Source organism: Acipenser ruthenus, chromosome 15 (genome assembly GCF_902713425.1).
Source record: "Acipenser ruthenus chromosome 15, fAciRut3.2 maternal haplotype, whole genome shotgun sequence".
Lineage (NCBI taxonomy): Eukaryota > Metazoa > Chordata > Actinopteri > Acipenseriformes > Acipenseridae > Acipenser > Acipenser ruthenus.
This window is the reverse complement of record NC_081203.1, coordinates 8236519-8258638: the sequence shown is the minus strand read 5'-3', so window position 1 is coordinate 8258638 and position 22120 is coordinate 8236519. Positions and strand designations below refer to the sequence as shown.

General features: G+C 35.7%; 1 protein-coding gene across 4 annotated transcripts; it reads right to left on the bottom strand.

Moving 5' to 3' along the window:
• Window positions 1–3008: 3008 nt before the first annotated feature.
• Window positions 3009–22120, bottom strand: LOC117396653 (LIM/homeobox protein Lhx3). Of its 4 annotated transcripts, none has more exons than XM_058987112.1 (6): window positions 21692–22120; window positions 12142–12313; window positions 11005–11207; window positions 7405–7556; window positions 5038–5209; window positions 3009–4676 (listed from the first exon to the last, which is right to left on the bottom strand). In XM_058987112.1, the coding sequence occupies exons 1-6, from the start codon at window positions 21759–21761 to the stop codon at window positions 4258–4260; spliced, it is 1188 nt and encodes a 395-aa protein (XP_058843095.1). In that variant the 5' UTR covers window positions 21762–22120; the 3' UTR covers window positions 3009–4257. The 4 variants fall into 4 exon arrangements, with proteins under 4 accessions (XP_058843095.1, XP_058843092.1, XP_058843093.1 ...); XM_058987109.1 differs by lacking the exon at window positions 21692–22120 and adding an exon at window positions 16866–17155; XM_058987110.1 differs by lacking the exon at window positions 21692–22120 and adding an exon at window positions 16866–17155 and having other exon boundaries at window positions 11005–11204.

Sequence of the window (22120 nt, the reverse complement as noted above, 5' to 3'; positions counted from 1 at the left end):
TATGTCAGGAAAACCAGGTAGTGTTATCCTCCATGGAATAGGAGCCATCGGTCAGGTATCCTGCTCCTGAGTGTTACTCTCAAAGCCCTTTGCACATGTTGTAACAATTTGTCTAATTTAATTGCACAACCAGTGATCTTTGGGCTGGTGAGCTCAACCTAGGGCTTCTTTTATCTGTAAGTGGCAAAGTATTCCTTGCCTTGTTTCCAATGATACATATTTGTTTTCTTTGAAAAACTTGACTGTCAACAGACCGATCACTAGTATGATCATTCATTAAAACTACTGCACATTCTTTTATCTTATTAGACAGAAGGCCTGGTTTTCTATTTTAGTGTGAAGCAAAAAACTTCTAAGTGAGATTTCTAAGTGCTGTGGAACTTGAAGATTTCACTGCAAACACAATAGGTTCAACTCTGAAGAACTGCATTTCAACGTTGGAGCTAGACCTAAAAAAAACTACTGGAATGAGGACAAACTGCCTTAGAAATGACAGAGATAAACAATGGTGTGTATGCAAAGCTAAAATCTGCTATTTCCCACCCAGTTCTGGTGTGGTGTGTGCGTCACAGTGTAGTACTCCCAGTCTCCCGCACTTATGAACAGTCGCTCCCTAAGTTTTTCATTATTCACTGCAATTAACGATGGGGCAGAGCCAGATATTGCAGGCATGTGGATTTATGTGGATTTCTTTTGAAATGAAACACTGGGCAATTTCCATGGAAAAAGAAAAATATGTCTCACCTTTTTCTCATTCTATTTTGGTAGCATTTTCGGGTTGAGTGTGTTTCCATGTAGTTTTGTTTTAGTCAGAGAAATGTTCGTTCCAAATGCAAATAACCTACTTAATATTAAAATACTGGAGGGTATATTTAAATGTAATCGAGTCGAGTCACTGGGGGTAAGACTCGAGTCGAGTCAAGTCTTTGACATGCCAAGCTCGAATTGAGTCACTTATTTAGCTCGAGTCAATTCGAGTCATTAGTTCTGACAGTTCGAGACAGTTTGATTTAATCATACTCATTTTACAGGAGATTAGCAATCTACAATCTTCAATTAAAAATACAAAATTAAGATGCACAATGTGGTCATACTTGCCCCACTGATGTTCACCATTAAAGGTCCAAGGTTTCTGCTTTGTGCTTTGTCTCTCCATTTCAGTGAATTCACTATTTCTTGGCCTATTTATAAGCAGGTTTTGTTATTGACCATACAGAGGCCCTTTTACCTATGCTCAGATGGGTTGAATGTACAGTAATGGATACCACAAAACAAAATAATGCATTTAATCATTTATTTACAATCGTATTGATGGCAGCCTGAGTGCCAGTGACTGTAGGCTACAGGAATGTAAAAAAAAATAAATACAATTATTAACGCTCCAAAGGGTTGTTTGTGTGTTCATTTCTTGTACTGTGCATTATTACGTTAAACTTCATGTACAAAACTTTTTTTTTTTTAAGTTTATAAGCTTGTATGTGAGTTTGGATTTGCAAAAACAACTTACAATTTTAGCAAAATATGGATTTTTTTCCAGTTCTTTTTTGTTTTCTAAAACATTTTTTTAAAACTTAGTATAACGTTAGATTAATATACATTAAACCAGACAACAAACACTAAACTCCTATTTTTTCTACTGCATTTACGTTTTAAGGTTACTTATATAAGAATTCTATTGATTGACCCACCAAATAAGTAATTTCTTATTGATACTTAGTAAGGATGCAGACTGCTTATTTCTCTCCTTGTCTACTGCATAGTTCTTGTGAACTCGTCGACTGCAGGTACTCTTGATTTACCTTCCATTCTGCTGACGCTTCTCTCTGTCTCTATGCTGTCACGTGTTCCTCTCACTCATAAAGAGGCAGGGCTTGTACACATCAGAGGCAGGGCTGTGGATATTGAAAATGAAACTGATAGTGTAATTTATTTTATCATAAAGACTATGACTCGAGTCAAATGGAGACTTCTGGGCTGGGACTCGAGTCATTTGATGGCAATGACTTGAGTCGAGTCGAGTCACTGAAAATTGCGACTCTAGTCTGACTCGATTCATTACAATTCTGACTCAGCCATGTGTACAATGCAACCAGATAGGCACTCGTATAAATGGCGTTCTGGTCGTGAAAGTGGCAAAATTATGAATCCAAACAAAGGTGAGACAGATTTCAAAGCAAGTACAGGAAATTTTACAAGGAACATTTTAGTTTTAAACAAAGAAAAGTATTTTTTTCAAGGGAGGCTGAATGGCTGAGCGAGCTACATGAATGCATTTGGTTTAAAATAACATAAAAACAAGCACTACATTAACCCATGTTTAAATCTGTGTTTCTACTGCCGTTACAATTTCAATGATAACTTAAATTTAGCGTTTTTCCATTTTTAGTACCGTTTTACAGACTTTAGAACCATAACAATATGAGTCTTTCATTGCTGTGCTGTGCTGTGCTGTGCTGTGCTGTACTGTGCTATATTATTCACCAGATTAAGGCTGTAGATAGCAGGCGTACACATTTATTAAAACCTTTGAAAACTGATTTTCAGAGTTACAGATATTTCAGACTTCCATACGGCCGCCATTTCCATGGTATTCGTAACTCTGAGGGTCTCGTTTACTTGTTTTAAAGGTGTAGTCCCCATACATGTTTATGATATGTTTTTGCTACCTTTTATAGCCATGTTTAGCATATCAGTGTTCAGTAAAACACTGTGTAGGTTTGTAAATATGTAATTTGTAACCTTGCTGCAATAGTATTCCTATTTGACAAAGTTATTTTGGGGCAAAGTATTTTCAAGTGGTAATAAAAAACTGTAATTTTGGGGAATGTAAAGAAACAAGGGATACTGTCTAAGTAATGTTAGAATAAACTAAGAAAACTAAGGAATAAATCAGCTATTTAATACCAGGGTTAGTAGAATACAGCTGGTGGGGCTAATAAAGTGGATTTCTGAAATGTGGAAGTCAAAGACAATGTACAGGCACTTAGAAAAGAGTAAAGATTGCAAACTTTAGTTGACAAATTTATTAAAGACTTGTATAATTTGATCATCAGAGAGAATAAATAAAAGACATAAAACATTTCCACAGAAACAAACCCTTACACCGCCCTGGGGCCAGCACACCCAGGTGTAATCAGTATAACGGGACGTACAAGATACCTTTGAAGACAGCAGGCAAATGCATAGAACAGCCACTTATAAACAGGGGTCCACTTTTACTCGGGTCCCTAAAATGTCCAGTATTTGAGTTTGGTTAGAAATCCTTGAACTTTTCATCTGGAGGGGGTTTGTTGTAAAAATAAAAACACCGGAAAATATGAGCTTTCACATTTGACGTTTGGCAACAATCAGACACTGCAAATTGAAACATGACAAACAAGCTCTGCAGTGTTCGGATTGAAAATACAAAAGACAGACAAGGAATGTTACCTCTCCAGATCTCACACCTACAACACTGAAAGAAAAGCAAGGGTCAGAATCTCGATTCACTCAGAAGAGTTTGTGGGGAGGGGGGGTGGGGGGTGGGGTGGGACACACCAAAACACCCATTCTGACTGACAAGAAGTTACAAGAACACCCTACAAATCAGTGAAGGTACACGTTATAGCTCCAATAGTAGCCACTGAAACAAAGACAAAAGTTGTATTGGCATTCATAGGACAGCTAGATTTGAATTAATGCATGGGCATCACTAGCTAGTAAGCATCAGGATGGAAAACCCTGCATTGCTTGTTCCAGGCAACTGCCCATCTGTGGAAGCACGTGATGTGGTCTTCACTCATCAGTTGGAACTACAGTCCAGTATCTATTGTTGATGCTTGTACTTTTTCACGATGGACATCCATTTCTCACAGAGAAGGTCCCTTTCTATCAAATAATGAAGTCTATACCTATTACGGATTTTTCTCTCTTTGATGACTCTTGCATTGGTGTTCCCAACAATGTGTAGACTTCACTTTAAAAGAGCTTGCTTCCAGCACAATAAAGAGACCCTCTGTCAGGGGGTAAGCCTGGCTATTCTATGTTGTTTTTTCTTCCCCTCAGCTTCTTGTGTTCAGTCCCTCGATAGACTCAAAACCCCATTTACAGTGAAGGTCTGACATGTTGTTGACCATCTGTTCCTGTTGAAAATAAAAACAACTTTGTTTTTGGTAACCAGTAATGTTTTTTTTTTTATTTCCTGTCCTATAGGGCTTGAGAAGAAGATCCAAAAAGGCTTGCTGGGTTCAACACAGTTTATGAAAGAGGACCAGATCATCAAAACTGAGTGTGGTCCACTTCGTCCAGCCACGAGGCAGGGCTGGTGGGGAAATCTGGATACCCACCACTGCTCCCGGTGGACAAATCTGAACTGGGTCCATTTCCGCCCAACACTCGCATGGCCTGGGTCATGCCCTGTGCACTCTGGGCCATAATGGCCAGCCCAGAGTCTGGGTAGGCCAGGCTAGAGATGAGTGGCTGGTGTCCAGGAATTGCCTGCAGCGAGCTGGGGGACTGGGGCATGCCATAGGGACTGCTGGAACGGATGTCATGGTACTGGTTCTGGGCTGGGATCACACCGTGCTCCATTGGGAAGGCACCATGGCTCCCTGCTTGTCTGGCCAAGGCTGGGGAGGCCTCACTCAGGCCGCTGTATATCCCATTTGAGTGGCTTATCTCTGACAAAGATGGCTCATCTGTAAAATAAATATAACAGTAATTTTACTTTATGCTTTATTCATTTTTAATGTACAGATTAGGGTTGCTGTGTAATAACCAGAGTGTATTATTGTATGTAATATTGAAACATTAAAGAACATTTTACAGTAAAGTTGATATGTACATATTTATGTGTATATTATTATTATTATTATTATTATTATTATTATTATTATTATTATTATTAGTAGTAGTAGCAGTAACAATAATAATAATAATAATAATAATAATAATAATAATAATAATAATAATAATAATAATAACAACAACAACAACAACAACTGTGGCAATTGCCTGGCTAAAGGCCACCACTTTTAAAAGCTGGCAAGCCAGTGGTACCTGTGAAGGAGACCTCAGCGTCACTGTCCAGCCCTTCCTCCTGGATGCTGTCCTTGTCTGACTTGGAGCTCCCCCGGGACCTCTTCATGCTGCGGAAGTACTGGCCCCACCGCTGCCTGCCTGCATCTTTTTTTAACCTCTTCTCTTTGGCTCGTCTGTTCTGGAACCAAACCTGCATTGAGGAAACAGTCAGAGGCACATCATCACTGTGTCCTGAGTGGGTGTGGATCAGCTTAACTACACTAGGTGGTTGATTTAAGAATAGTGTGTTCTGCATTATTTATTAAATTGAAAAGATTATCTGTCCAATTATTTGATACAAAAAAAACATAGATTTAGCCATAATGATAAAGAACCAATGCAATTTGGGTTGAATATCGAGAGAGGAGAGAGAGAGAGAGAGAGAGAGAGAGAGAGAGAGAGAGAGAGAGAGAGAGAGAGAGAGAGAGAGAGAGAGAGAGATTCATGATTTCATTTATACATTTCCTTTCGTGAGCTGACAAATGTTGCATATGCAATACATACATGGGAGTGCTCCTATTTTCTTTGGTTGTGCCATTTTTTAAAATTAAATCGATGCATTAACTTATGTGTACTATTGCTTTTTCTACATGTACACTAACTGTAAGTCTCACCTGCGGTAGGTGCTTTGTATTCTGTAGGTCTTCTAAACATGTATTAATGTTTGCATTGTTTAACACATTGAGGCTGGCTCCAAGATTGATTGATTAAACCATTAATTCATTCATGAATGCATATACATTGTGCTAGAACACGGCCTGTTGCTGTAGCTTGAACAGTAAATAATTAATGGGCTCAGAGAGGCTATTTATAATTGATGTCACAATGTTTCAGAATCGGGGATGTTCGTCAGGGATGCGTTTTATGCTCGTGTTACACCTGTACCAAAGTCCTACAAACACACCTGTAGTGTTGTTTATGAAAAGATGGTCCCAATATTACAAAATTAATACTTTTGTAATAGATGTTTTTATCAAGTGGAAAACAACTGTAGCCTAATATATCACATGAAAAAGTAGTTTTTTATTTCGTTTCATGGACTCTTGTGATTCTTGATTTAAACAAAACTGAACTGTAACGCATGTGTTAAAATCAGCACAGCCAACCTATTTTTTATTTGAGCAAGCCACAATTGTGTAATGTTTTCGGAAATTAATTAGTTCCCTTATTGAAATGTCAAATGTATCGTGTAACTTTAAATTTAAACAACATAAAGGTCATATATTAGGTGTAAATGTGTTATTTACAATATTTATTTCACATTAGTTTCACAGGATTTTCGAATCTACAATCGGTTTCAGAGTTCTATGACGCTACGTCTCGCGGGCCAGGCGTGTTGACAGGTGCGTGCGAAAGCACCTCACCTTTAATATTTTATAGACTTGTTTCATAATACGTCACGATTCTTCAGGAGGGTCGTGTTTAAATATGATGACCGTATATAGGAGCCTGTAAATGCAAATGCTTCCCGTAATTAATTTGTTTTTTTTTTCGATTAAATAAAATAAACATGAACAAAAAACGGAGGAAACAAACAAAATGAGGGATACGGTTATGACTTGTAGTCTGACTCCAAATTATTGACATGTTAACTGCAGTTTAATGGTAGAATACCTATAATATGCAGGCAATTTAGACTGCATGTAATTATTTAAACTACAATTTAACGTCACTAGGCCTTTACCAGACTAGTCTGTCGACAGAATGCGATACCTTTAGCTACTAAACACCTTAAAACGTGTGACGTGGAATTTAGTCTCCCGTACATAACATGCGTTGGTCGTCATACACAGCTTAGTACTTTATTAAAGCAGAAGGTATGGGTTGCAGGGAGCTTGGTCAGACCACGTCGTTCAACGCAGTGTCGCTCTCCGGAACATTGGTGCTGAACCACAACTCGTGTTTTTATGTCATGCTGTTTAAAAGTGGTTATTTAAACTAGCACGTGTGTATTAATCAAATTACAAATGTATTTGTAAAAGTTAGACGACCCCCACTCAAGCTAAACTAAAAACTGAAAAAATCGGTCCGTTTTATGGTCTGAATCTTAATACCATTAATATATCCATTTCTATAACATCTATTACAAGGCAAAACACATTTACATATTTTAAAAGGTACAACACATTAAACGAAGCCTTAGCACACATATATAAACGTTTGTATACATATGCAAAAAAAAAAAATAATAATACTTGTATGCACCATAATATTTATATCTATCTTTATAGTTACGTTGTCGTATGTGTATTGTCGTGTGTGTCTGTCTGTCTCGTACCAGTCCCACACTTACCCCCAGCTATCTCTCTGTTTTTAACCAATAGAATTTGAAATAAAATAAGATACCTGCACTACTCTCATATCCAGGCCGGTCTCCGAAGATAGCTGTTCTCTGACATGTCTGGCTGGCTTGGGGGAGTTATTGTAGGCGGTTTTCAGCGTTTCTAGCTGTTTGGCTGTGATGGTGGTCCGGGGTCGTTTCGCAGTGGAGTCTGCCTCTGAAATACAGGGAACTGTAATGCTGTCACCGACTTCACAGACTGGAAACTCCAAGGAGACTAAGACAAACTGTGCTACATGCGTAGATACTATATAATGTGAAAACAACTTTAATAAAACACACCCTCTGTTAAATAAGCACGTGCATTTTTTACATTTTAGATTAGATTTATCAATGTTTTATTCCAAATGTAACCCATTACACCATTTTCAGAATAGTATATAAGAATGCTTGTTTATAGAACATTACAAGGATTGCAGAGAAATCCCAAAAGAACCATATAGGTTCTGCATGGAATTATTTTCTGGTATGCATTAATGTCATTCGGGTTGACTGAGTTTGCTTTCTAACTAGCAATCTTTCTATTCTGTAATTATCACGTGCAATCTAATTTGTCATTTTTATTACTCATAATTAGAATACATAACCTATATGATAAACAAATAGCCACAGAGATATGGGTAAGGCTTTGTGCTTCATCTTAAAATGTTGCAGAACGTTAGTTACAAAATAAAATCTATCAGAAGCAATTTGAATAAACGTATGGCTTACTTGTGGTTATATAGCATTAAACAAACGGTGCTTTGGTTTTAAAGGGATATTTGTCTTTCAGTGTTTAGTTAAACATGTGTTAAATCCCATCACACGTGCCTTCTTTTCAAGATTGTCATTTGTGGTTCTTGCAGTATTTAATTATATTATATTCATAATCCTAATTTAATTTTGCTATTGGTATAATCCATCTTCTGATTTTTTATTATGCATTTTTAGCACTGTAGAGACTTTCAGTCTGGTTTTTAAAAAGAAGGAAAACGAGAACTGGATTGCAAAATAATATTCAATGCTATTATAAATCATATGTGTATTTTAAAATGAGTGACACAGTGATCAGACTGGATGTACCCCTTTTCAAAGCCATGCTTTTTTGATTTAGACAAAAAAATAGAATAAACATGTTTTCTGGCCCTGAAGGGCATGCCTGTACTGATCAGCTGAATAATTTGCTGACTGTTGGCCCAATAGATGTGGTGCAAAGTGTTCTGAGTGGAAAGTCCATTCTTCTTTCTCCAGTGCACTTGAATTTGCAGCACATTTGAAGAGCACTATCGATTGGGAGGCTGGCTGCAGGGATTATTAGCGCAGGTGGGTCAAGTGTTTTATGGATGACCTGTTGACCTCACAGATGAAGTTCACAGTTCAAAGCGGTTGTTAATGAAAGGTTAGTGGGTACAAAGAGAAAGCGTTGGCTAACACGTCGGCTGGGCTAACCCTTCATTTCTAATCATTTAGACGGGAGCACGAGCACAGTGCAATTCTGAACAAAAGGTCACTATCAGATCAGCTGTTGCCAGACATGTGATACATTTCTGCTTGTGTTTAAATAGCTGTCAGCCATTTTGATGCATATGGGTTCAGGCCAGCACAATTTCAAGGAAAGTTACATCTGTGTATTGATTTTACATGCTTAATTTCTTAATTACACCAGAACTATTATTGAAACATAATTTGGATATAATTTTGAAATAGAGGCCTATCAATTATTTTTATAAACAGATCTGATAAGATACACTGTAGAACACCATTTCTAAAGAATTAAATATTCATCTTGTGCAACACATAGTATACTTTCAAACAATTAAAATAAGCACTAAGATGTTTTCAAATCTGTTGAGGGATTGTGTTTAATTCTTAAACATTTGGTTTTACAATACTACAAAGGTTTTTTGTTTAATACATTTCTACAAAATGGAAGTAGACTTTGACTTGGTGTATTCCAAGTAGTTCTATAGTATTACACTGAACCTGTTCAATGTTATTAAATTACATGTTTTTTTTAAATATGCAAAACTATTTTAACTGCAATAATATAGTCTACGTTTTCACATTGTTTTTTTCTGTTGTTTTTTTTCTTTCTTTTTGCAGTACGATTAAATTATTTGTATTATTGATGCCAGTCTTATGATGGTTAATCAATGTCACCAGAAACCCGAGATGGAATTACAGCCTTACATACAGGGGCGCTGGAACTAGGGGTGCCGGATTGAAGTGCTGGGCACCTCCTTCCCTCATATACATGGGCTACAGTTTTGTTCAATGACTTTCAGCACCTCCACTATAAAAATTGTTCCAGCGCCACTGCTTATATGTACAGTTTTGGGGTCTATTATTTATTGTACATGGCGACATAGCAACAGACAGTAATTGAAAAACTAGCAGTGTTTATGTTCAAATAACTGAAGACGTTTTGAGAATAACATTGCAAAACATCATTTTAAAAAAATGTGGCGGGAAGGGCGAGTAGAAATGTGTTTGTCTTTTTTTAAAGTGCATTGGATGATATCCTCGTCACTCAAGAGCCTCTCCTTTCTGAGGGCCATCCTTCTACACTGCCCAACATCCCATGTCTTACTAAATGTATGTTGCGTATTGTTGTTCTTACATTATTTTGCTCTTACACAAATTTCTCCCCGTCTTCTGCAGATAAAACCGTTGTTGTTTGTTTTGGTATTAACGGTGTTTTGTTGTGTTCATTCCTACTAGGTTTTATCATCAACCTTACTATGAACTTATTTTACACAGGTCTCGCGCCACCACCGTGTATAAGACACCATGTTGTTTATTCTTCTTCTTCTTCTTCTTCTTCTTCTTCTTCTTCTTCTTCTTCTTCTTCTTCTTCTTCTTCTTCTTATAATAATAATAATAATAATAATAATAATAATAATAATAATAATAAACTCGAATGAATACCTAATGTTCCAGTGTTCCTGAATCTGGGAGCGTGTCGCCTATAATAATATCTTAGATTGTATTAAAAAAAAAAAATTTTGTTTACATTTTTTGGGTGTGAAAATTTGAAACTAATAATGCCTTTTCCAAAGTTCTTATAGTGCAATAAGAACTACATATTGTGGTAACACGTTTTGTGCATCAAAAATAAATACTTTACTCGAACCCTATCGAAAGATTATAATAAAGGCTTTACTCAAAAAAAAGGAACGTACCCATTGATTTACCGATTGATTTTACCATATTATTTAATTCGATTTTAACTTTCTAAAATATTTTTTATTATTTGTGCATTTGCTCAGAAACCAGATTCTAAAAGTAAATCAAGCGTTTAAGGATTAAAATTAAACCTACTGCAACGTTTATATATATATATATATATATATATATATATATATATATATATATATATATATATATATATATATATATACTTTGCACTGTAATGCTTATTTTGGAAAATTTTTGGTCATATAAATTATAGTCTAAAACAATTAAACTAATCACTTAAATGTGTTTAGAATCTGTTCCACAAAATGTATGCTTAATTCTTAAACACTTATTTTTACAGTGCAGTACCCTGGTATCCTTGGTTGATATTGCCCCAGTCATGAGCAGTGGTTAAGGAGGGACAGGTTCGGCTATAGCACCCGACTCACCTCTTTGTTTGGCGGTCTCATAGTCAGCCTTGCACACGAGACGACTGTCCTCCATTAGGTAATACTCGTCTCCAGTTGCTAGCTGCCGCTTGCACACGACACAGGCGAAGCAGTGAAGATGGTAAACGAAGTCCTGGGCCCTTCTGACCACTTGTGTAGGCGGAATACCTTGCTGACAGGCGGCGCATTTAGTCCCAAACCTCCTTTTGGAAATACAATTAGCAATTTATATGATTCTCAAGGTGTATCTGCTACAAGCAAATACACCCCTCACCATCTTAACGTTATTAGAGCAATATTACACACCCCACACAGAAAAGCTCATTCTTGCCCTGGGTAAAATCATCAAAATTGTGAGACAACAAAATTGGAAATAAAATACCCTTTACAATACAATACAGTAGGTGTACCAATGCAGAATAATCAACTTACATTATTTAGTATAGAAAACCTATAGAAATATATTTATTTTCTGTTAATAATAATTACTAAAGGGAAAATAGTTGTTTGCCTCTTTTGTAGCCTATATATTTTTTCTGGATTAAAATGTTTATAATATGAACGATTTCGATGTAAACAATGGCATTTTCTACAGTGCATGTGTTATGAAGGTGATATAGGCTAGTTGTTTTTTGTTAAATCACTTTAACTGTATATTTTAAAACATGTCAGACTTCAAAATGTAAAACAGATCTTGCATATAGATGCATCACTACGATATTTTTGTAAGTAACTGCATCCAGGAAGTTCATCATAAAATTGCAATAACTTGTATAGTTCTCTAGTGTTATACTTGCACTGCAAAACATCATTTAAGAAATATATCCCACACAAATATGGTACAGTAAACTAATCAAAGCCATGTATTTAATTTCGTTCATTCCTTGTTTCATGTTTAAAATTAAACAAATATTATGCAACAGATTTAAAAAACAAAACAAAAGTGTTTATTTCAACTGTTTGATACCAGCACTGCAGTTTAAAGTATATACAAACTAAATTGTGTTTAAAAGATGCTGCATACGATGCATGTTTACTTGAATATTTGGTTTACAGTGCATGCATGTGGTTTACTGGTATTAGGAAGCTGGCATCGGCTTGTCAGAGTACAGGACAGTACAATGCATGATCACTCACTTGAAGAAGTCCTCCTTGCAATAGACGCTCTCGCCTCTGCTGAAGCACTTGTCTGCCAGTTGGGTTTGGCAGTCGCTGCATTTCAAACACTTGCTGTGCCAGTGTCTGTCCAGCACTTTGAGAATGAACCGGTCCACGATGTGCTGGTTACAGCCCGCACACATAGGGATCTCTGCAAGACACCAACACATCCATTATTATTATTATTATTATTATTATTATTATTATTATTATTATTATTATTATTATTATTATTAGTACTAGTAGTGTTGAAATTCAGCTCAAATAGATGTTAAATATTTGATTTTTTTATTCCTCAATCAAACACATCTGTTTGTGAAGTTAATTTTTAGTAGTAGTAGGTTTCCATACTGTTCTTGTTATATTATTTATATTGCTGTATATTTAATGGTTGGCCTACAAAATAATAATAATAATAATAATAATAATAATAACAATAATAATAATAATAATAATAATAATAATAATAATAATCTAGGTGCCGTTGCTCTTCTAAATTGGAAAGCGTACGAATTAAACATGTTTTCAATGTGCTCAGTTACGCGTGTGTTACCGTTGTTGTGCTGATACATGCAGACCTGTGTCACCCAGTCTTGCTTTTGAAAGAAGATAGTAGACAATACATATCGTGACACATCTCAAACAAATACACACACAAATAAACACCATGTCCTGGTCTGTACAGTTAAGTATATTCAACCCTATCACTTCTGTAGAACAATCCAGTAGTTTTATAATGGTTTTATTTGATACAATTTATATTAAGATTTTTTCGTCAACTAAAAAAGCAATATGTATTAATATGTAAAAAAGCATGATTGCAATTTACAAAAACATTCTAACCATAAAAATATATATTTGGGATGTAACTTAAAAAAAGGTCATATTTTACACCATGTGCGCTCGTGTCACTAATGCAAGGGCATTCATTCTAAAGAAAATACAAATAACTTAAATGGCACTATGCTATTAGTTCAAAATATTGACTAGGAAATATGAATTAATATTAGATTCATTGTAAATAATTTGCATGCAAGTACTATTCTAGCACCAAACAACGACGCATATTAAATGTAAAGAAGTATACCACTTAGGAAATATTGAACATGAAAACATTTTAAACAAATCCCCTGTTCCAAAAGCAGATACAATTTAACAAAAAGCATTGTATGTCGAAAAACAAATCAAAGTTGACTTTAACAATTGGTGCAGCTATATTAGATAACATGCTGTGTAGCAAAAAAAGGAAATAAATAGTATTTAGTTTATTGCTCCGGTTTTGGAACAACATTTTGTATAAATCACACAACTTCATAAACTGCAGAGCACGTGTAAAAAAACACTCAAGACTTGCCGGCTAAAGTAAGAGTCCAAGGTTGACAGCCCATTTCCGTAAACAATAACTTCGGAGGAACAAACAATACTGGGCACGCGACATCCACCGATCTAATCCCCCAGATGAACTCAAGCGACTCGTCTTCTCAACAATACAGGGGACTAAGACAAGCGCCTCGCCTTCTCAACAATACAGGGCAGAAGCTTAAAGACACCGTCTTATTAAAACAAAAAACACATTTCTTCTGCTCGGCTACGTCTAATCTGATCACCCAAGAACAAAAAAAAAAAGTGTAATCTCTTACATTAATATGAACCTTAACTCTTGAGAAATTAATGTAACAGACCCCTCCCTCTCCCCCACCAAACACCCGAATCTCAAGGGAGAAGGATCCACTTGAAGAGACACTTGAGGAGAAAGACCCTTACTCTGCATGCCGAAATCCAGGCTCAAGCTTTGATGTTTCCTTCGCCGAAGAAAGAAAACTTGCGTCTTCCTTGACTTGTGCATTCAACGACCACCCTTCAGCTCATTACAAGCGCTAGAGCTGTTTCTCCTTTACATACACTTCCGTGTGTTGATATAGACTGTAAACTCAGATGGTCATATAAAAACACCGTTCTGAGCGGCTTCTAGGTCTGAACCAGGCAGTCAAAAAAAAATACCCAAAGCAATGAAGCAGAGATAATGGATAAAGCTATTAGCTCATCGGCCAACCAGTGCCGGAGTAAAGACGCCTCGTGGCCTATAGCAAAATCCCAATGGATATAATGTGTCTGTTAACCGTTATCACTACCACTATATATGGATTGCAGTATTATTTTGCAATGCTGAATTTTGGCAGTAAAAATATCACCTATAAAAACTTATTGCTATTCGGTCCACTTCACAAAGCTCGTGATTTATTTAAAGTTGCTTGAGTTTTGTGAATATAGTTTCTTTGAAATAGCGAAAAATAAAGTTGAAGTAAAACAGAATTGTGGGTCAGTCCAGTCACATTTACAAGTTGTTCATGTTTCAGAATGGCGAAAGGTACAGTTTGGGAAGACGTTGTTTTTAGGTGACAGATGTGGAACCTGGTAAATGTGTATATTAGCGGTTAAATAGGGCTGTTTAACACAACTTGCCCTGTTGCTGTCTTTATTGTAAAGTTGAGAGAGCACGAACGTCTTCTAGTTGCAGCAGCCCCTCTGGGTCAGTCAGGTCTTCTGGATGAGTGAACCTGCTTTCCTTTCACACTGTCCAGGTGAGCTAGGCTGAATTTAACACGCGGAATTTAAACTTTTTTTTTTTTTTGCAAAATAAGTATATACTCTAAAACGGTATATTTTATTGTTTAAAAAAAATCGACATATACAAATTGACAGGGTTTTGTTAGTCTTTCCTTTTGCAAACTGGACAGTGGAGGAGAAATGAGAGTCAGTCTCATTTAAAGAGCATAGCTCGTCTTATAAATACAGAAGCCTATCTGGAAACACATTTTAACGCTCGAATAATAACAATACTGCATACACATGTATCAACAGCGCAGGACCTCAGATACACTCGGAATTCCCGCCCTGAACAAACCCTTTCAAACTTTTAATGGTAACTTTTAAAAGTGTTTGTTTCCTAGCAATTACTTTATAATAATTTACTAACGCGCTACATGAAAGATGTTATTATCAGTTCTATTTTCTTGTTTTACACATTACTTTTGGATGTTGGATAAAAAGAGACACTTTTTATTTATTTATTTATTTATTTATTTATTTATTAACATTCTGGCTAGCTAGAGGATGGGAGCCTAAATTTCAGGTTTTATCCTTTAAATAATTAATTACGGATGCAAGCTTGTAGCTCCTTATCCGAAGGAAGCATCATTTTTCTTTTGTTGGTTTTATAAAACATTAATGCGGAGGTTTCTGTCATGACTGCAGCACACCTGCGAGTAGAACAACGTCGAGAACAGATGCACGAGCACCGGCCCATTGTTAATTTATAACGCTGTGTGAAACTACAGCACAATCGAGATATGATAACTTTTTTTGAAGATTTTGCAATCAATTTCAATATTACATTTTTAAAATTGAAACAACAACGATCTCATTCAAGTAGTTTGTCTTGTCACGACGTAGTCTTAATTAACGGCCTCACGATTTTTTTTTTCAACTTTTATTGTCATAATTCGTTAAAGACAACCTGTTCAGCTTCGGCAGTATAAACATGGTTACTATTCATAATCATTGTGATTGTTTATGTATTTGTTTCTGTTTTTAATACTCTGTTGCCGAATTGTAAAAATGTATAACGTATTATATTTTTTCAATATTTACTATGTAGTCCACAAGGAAAAAAATATATATTGAACTTCTGTCAATGAAGAGGATATGATTTTGTTAAGGACAAATACAAGTTTATAAATAAACTAGATAATAAACAAAAGGTTATCCATCAAGTTAATTTATTATTCGAAAAAGTGATTTAAGAAATCTGTCAAAATTTTTCACTGGATACTGGCATTTGTCCTCTTTTTTTAAGATGCTGGGTAACATTGCTTTATGGTGTGCCAGAATAAAAAGATGAGACATATGTCACCCCCGCGGATCTGCCTTCTCTGCCCCTAATCCCTTGCCTCCCTGTTTTAGCCGTAATCCGGTGCATTACAAAAATAAGAGAACGAACAGCATTACATGTAATTCTGACGAGAGGTAACATCCTCCGCTCAGTATGTAGGCACCCTAATATAATACAATAACATTTCTATTGACGTTGCACATGCGTATGGATTAGCATGCCAATGTCTAGAACTGTTGCAAAATTTTACAATTCCATAGTGTCCATGTGTTTTAATAATATCTATCTATCTATCTATCTATCTATCTATCTATCTATCTATCTATCTATCTATCTATATATATATATATATATATATATATATATATATATATATATATATATATATATATATATAATCCCATTCTGGTGGGCTCATTGTATATCACACTGACCTAATATTTCTACGTTGGCTGCATAGTTCAATAAATACGCGGTTTCCTGCATTTTAGAGTTGAAACCCCTTGGATGAAACACCGCTCAATAAAACGAATTTCAGCCAGAAATATAAACCGACAACCAAAGTTAATAGAAACCCTTCACATCCACTTATACATATCTCCCTTCCAAAGAACAACAACCTTACTATGCGTGCATGACCAACAAAACGTTTTAATGTAGTCAGTTTTAATGTTCGTAGTAATTTAGAAAGTTGACATTGACACACAGAAAGAGAGCAGCATGCTGTTCATAATGTATAGATTTTTTTTTTCATTTTTTTAAACTGTCAAAGACTCCAGAAGACTTCTAATATCTTCATAATAGTATATACCTTTGCGTAGCTCTTCGTTCTGAGCTAACAGGGCTAGCAGCATATCCGTACTGGGTGCTTCACTGGATGCGTTACATTGGTTAAGAGAATCCATCTTGCATTATCCCTCTGTGTACAACAAAACTAGGGGGTCCCTTCAAGGTATGACGATTTTCCTCAGTTCAGTATAAATGTATAAGCTTTTTCAAGAGCAGGCCGCTTCAGAAATCCCAGACGTATTGTTATTGAAGGTTTTCGTGGACTGTACAGTGCGCTGGAGTTGGCTTCGTGAATGCAAGAGAGAACATAGGCGTGAGCGTGCAGCGCGGTTACCCCTGGTGACTGGGGAGTTTAGAGGAGGCACGGGAGATGGAATATCATTACAGACAATAAGCGGAAAGGTGTTGCGCTTTCAAGGACTCAAAGGTCAACAGGGTGCAAAACAAATGGGTTCAGTTGTATGCACGAGTATAGTACTCTTGTTTAATTATCTCCAGAGTGGCGTTACCAATATATAACATTTTATATAATATTTGGTTCTTAAATTCAGTCATCTTTTTGCCCCTTCGTGTATTCTGCTCCAATATTTTATTTTATTTCACGATTTAATTAAACCAATTTGCTGATAAGTGAGCACACGTAAAGTCATTTTGACCGTGAGGTCAAAAAACATAATTCAATTAATAGTTGTGCCTTGCAAGTAACAAATCAATAAAAACAATATGGAGACGATTCATTTTAATAAATGACTTTATTAAACCAGCATACTTGTATAAGTTAGCAGGGCTACTTCAATAATGAAACGGCATGCCTTTTGAATTTAAACAATAACGACGCTTAATGGACAAAATTTGTTCTCTTGAAACATATAATTAACGCATCTGTGTCCATTAAACTCACTGCTGTTGCACTGTATAATAAAGCACATTTTAATAGAATTTCATGTGGCTGGGAGTTGATGAAAGCAGTTGCAAGGGAGTTTGTTGGGTTACCAGTGAGTTATCGAAGATCAAGCTAAACTTACATCTTAGCGCAGAAGAATGTAAGAATGGAGGGTAGATGATATTATCAAAGCAGTCTTAATGGATAGAACGTTATTCTGGAGTTGAATGGGGTCCATATTTCAGAGTCAATGTTCGAGCAACGGACAGCAGAAAAATACAGTACAAATGTATACCGCCAAATATAAGAGCATCAGAAGAAGTGTATTACAGAGAAGCTTACATCAAAGTGTGGTAAATGTGAGCTCAGCGCTGTTCTGACATGGGTCGTACTGTGAGTGTAGTAACACTTATTCATCAGTGTGTCGGTCCAAACATTCATGTTAAACATTGTTTAAAGACAGTTCCCACTTCCTACTGATTGTAATTCATCAGAGTCTTCTGTTATTATCAAATGCTATGCCACTTCATTCTAAAAAGAGATTGTATTCTGCAATCAGCGACACCAAACAATAGTGAAATGCAAGGGAGCAATCATTGTTTTCAGAAAAAAATAAGGCCACTACGCACTGTCGATTTTGACACTAACACGCGCCCAGTTCTTAACCGGATATTTTGTATATTATTAGCTTGTTGTGCGTCTGCTGTATCACGTGTTAATATCGACAGTGGAGAATAACAGACTGCAAGACGATTGGTGGAAAAGCTATGTCTTAAAAACAAGACATGTCCACATAGTGACTTCTAAAAGACAACTGTTTACTTTGGGAAGGATCGGCAATTCAATACAATGCTAAGTGAGGTAACACCCAGATACATTGTATTGACAGTGATCTTTAGTGCAAAAAGGTGCCTTGGGAAATCAAGCGTAGTGCCACCGCTGATGTTTCCTCTGATGAATTCAAAATCAATGCCCATTTGCCTGCATTTCCAGAGTATATGAAACACATTTTGGTGAAAGGTGCGCGATGCTTCAATGTTCTTTCTTACTTTTAACCTTTAATAATATTTTGTATGTCTTATTGATCGCTCTCTTCTGTAGGGGCAGGAGACAGTAATGGAATAAAATGAGCGATGATTATCGGCAAAATAAAACGAGGGGCATCTAGGGAAAGCAACTTGATCTTAATGGGGTTTGCACGAAAATGGACGCATTAAAGAGGAAACTGCTAATTTTCAATTTTTTTCGATTAGATCGACTCTACGGGATATTTAGCAGTTTATTATTACAAATATACAAGATGCACCGGTCTGTTATAAGTAAAAAATGATATATGTTTTATGGTTATTTTAAGTGATTCATTTTAAGCTAGCAGACCCTTACGATATACGCTTTGCTCATAATAATATTAAGGTAGGTAACTGCTCTGTATTTGGTCTGCTGGCTGTAATAAGAACATAATAAAGTTTACAGACGAGAGGAGGCCATTCAGCCCATCTTGCTCGTTTGGTTGTTAGTAGCTTATTGATCCCGTGTTTGCTGTATGTGTGTGCTGTATTTATTTTTGGTTGTATTTTAAGATGTATATTATTGTGGTTGGCTTTTTTACATATTGAGATGTATGTATGACATATGGTATAATATATATGTTATTATTATTATTATTATTATTATTATTATTATTATTATTATTATTATTATTATTATTATTATTAGTAATGGGATCTCAAGTTTGTTATTTGGAGGGTAAACCCACAGGCACATTTATAATTTATACACTACAATTCTGGCTTAATAAAACATTATAGGCTATGTTTGAATATATATATATATATATATATATATATATATATATATATATATATATATATATATATATATATATATATATATATATATATATATATATATCCATAATAAACACAGCAAGGTTAAATTGTAAAACAGAATTATGACAGAATGTTTACAAAAAAAACATTACTATTAAGTTAATAACCATTAATAATTTATAAATTCGATTTTATATGTGTGTATTGCATATATGCTTTTTACAGTTACTTAATTCATGTAATTGAGGTGACGTGGTTTTTTTTATTGTTGTTTTATGTATTCGTTTAACATAGATTTAAAACGACATTCACAAGATCCCCGTCATATTTCTGATCTTTTATAAGATCAAAACGTATATAAACACGACAGGGATGTAGAAGAGCGCATGCTTTTAGGAAATATAGTCATCTCAGTAGTTTTACACAAGCTGAAAAGAGAAGTCAATCCTTCACTTTTAAATGAGCAACATAACTGAACAGTCCGTTGACGTTCAATATCTACTTTATATTGTGCTCATTTTTAAGCTTGTCTCTATATCCACGGGGACTACAATACGATATATTTGTAAGTATGTATATATGTATGTATGTATTTATTTATGCTTGTATGTATTTCTTTTTTGTTGAAAGAAAACATTTTGAATTGCATATTGATTATAATCTTTACCTGGATGTGTATTACTGCCGCATTCTCAAAGGAATGCTTAAATCTGCAAAGAGTTGTTTTTTTCTCCAGGTTACAAGTGTAAAACGTGTTGCTTCTATGTGTTGAGCTATGTTGTAGATGTGTGCGCAATCTTCATCGACCTGTAGACCTGCACCCCAGACCATTACAGCCGTTGCACCTGTCGTGATGACACACACTACCTGTTGAGCGTGCAGGCCCAAGGGGAGGTCAACAGCCAGGCACACAAGCTGCCGCGCGGACGCACAGACAGGTTGTGGTTGTGTCGTTTCGGGGGTTTAGTGTCTAGGTGGTCCCTGCCTGACAGCAATGAGTAATGGTGGTGTGGAATGACAGCACGCGCTTTACATCTGTTCATATCATTTACTAACAATGGACTTCATTACATATTCATAACGTCTACTGCCAACAGGGCTAAACGCAACTGAAAAAAGACTTAAAGGAATATGCCTACGATGTCAACAAAAATCGCTTGAATACATAAATAAATATTTACCACTTTTAACTAAATTGTATTTACACTATAAAAATGCATGTGAACAATATGGTGTTGTGTTAAGTCTTTTTATTTTTACACACATTTCATTGTCCTTTAAAACAAAGTCGACAGCATTGTGGTTATTTCAAAGTTGTGTAAGTACATTTTTTATTCTTGCAAATGGCGTTTTTAAAATGGTTGGATAATCATGTTAATATGTATAGAATTAGAATGGGGGTTTGTTGGGTACGCAAAGTTCGATAGAGATTCATTTATATGTAACATTACAAAGATCTGCAACATCACTGAGAATAACAAATCAGTAGTGAATTAGCCAATACCACGACATTCGCCACAACCACCTTCGGAGAAGTTTGCCTTTGGTATCATGTTGACATATGCTTTATCAGAGTGTAGGTCCATATTTATTTGTATAAATACAAATGATATATTTACATGTATATAAATTCCATTGTATTAAGGCATACCGCGTTTGGAACTGGTTTAAATCTAATGTTGTGATTAGATTTGAATGTCTCTGACGAGGCATAAGTAAAATTGAAGACGCAGCAATAAATACTTAGTAAAACTGAAGACGCAGCAATCAATACTTAGATCACCTTTACTGATGATTTTATGTTTGGTCATTTTTGTTTTCTACAATGTTGTATTATCTGGCGAAACAAACACAGCTATTTATCATAACCACTTGTTCCCTGGTATGGAGTTTGGCGTTGGTGTGCATTTCTTAACGAGTTCCGTTTAGGAGACGCAGTGGGAATCTGACAGGTACAATTTCATGGCATGTTATGCCCTGCCACCAAACATCAGCGTGTTACCGCCGCAAAACCAGCAAGCAAAGCATGTCCGCACAGTCTACACACAGAGTATCGGTACAGCGACCATGGCATATTTGATGGAAAACATTTCACTTTCTTCTGAGATACATTTTAAAGAAACACAATATTCTTACCTTGATTGGAGCTGTATCTGGTGAAACTGGTCTGGTTCTGACAGCCAGATCCCGGGTGCTCTAGCAACATCTTGGTTAACCAGAAATACCTTTCTAATTTAAATAAATATGTACAAACAAAAACGTAAAGAAAACACCGACTTGCTGTATCCAAGCAGACTTGCCAATAGTAAAAATGTCCCCACAAACTACTTAAACTAACAAACTATTGAATATAATACACAAATACATAAATAAATAAATAAACACATAAAGACTTTAAATATATAAATGATAAATCTAAAATTAAAAAACTGCTTTAGAGCTAACTTTGAGACCTATAACTAGCTGTGTAGCGGTTTTCTTATTGCTACTATAAATAGCGTCAGCTGACCCCGCGTTGCTTCTTGTGCTGCTCTTTAGCATAACAAAGGTAGCGAGTTGAGCGGC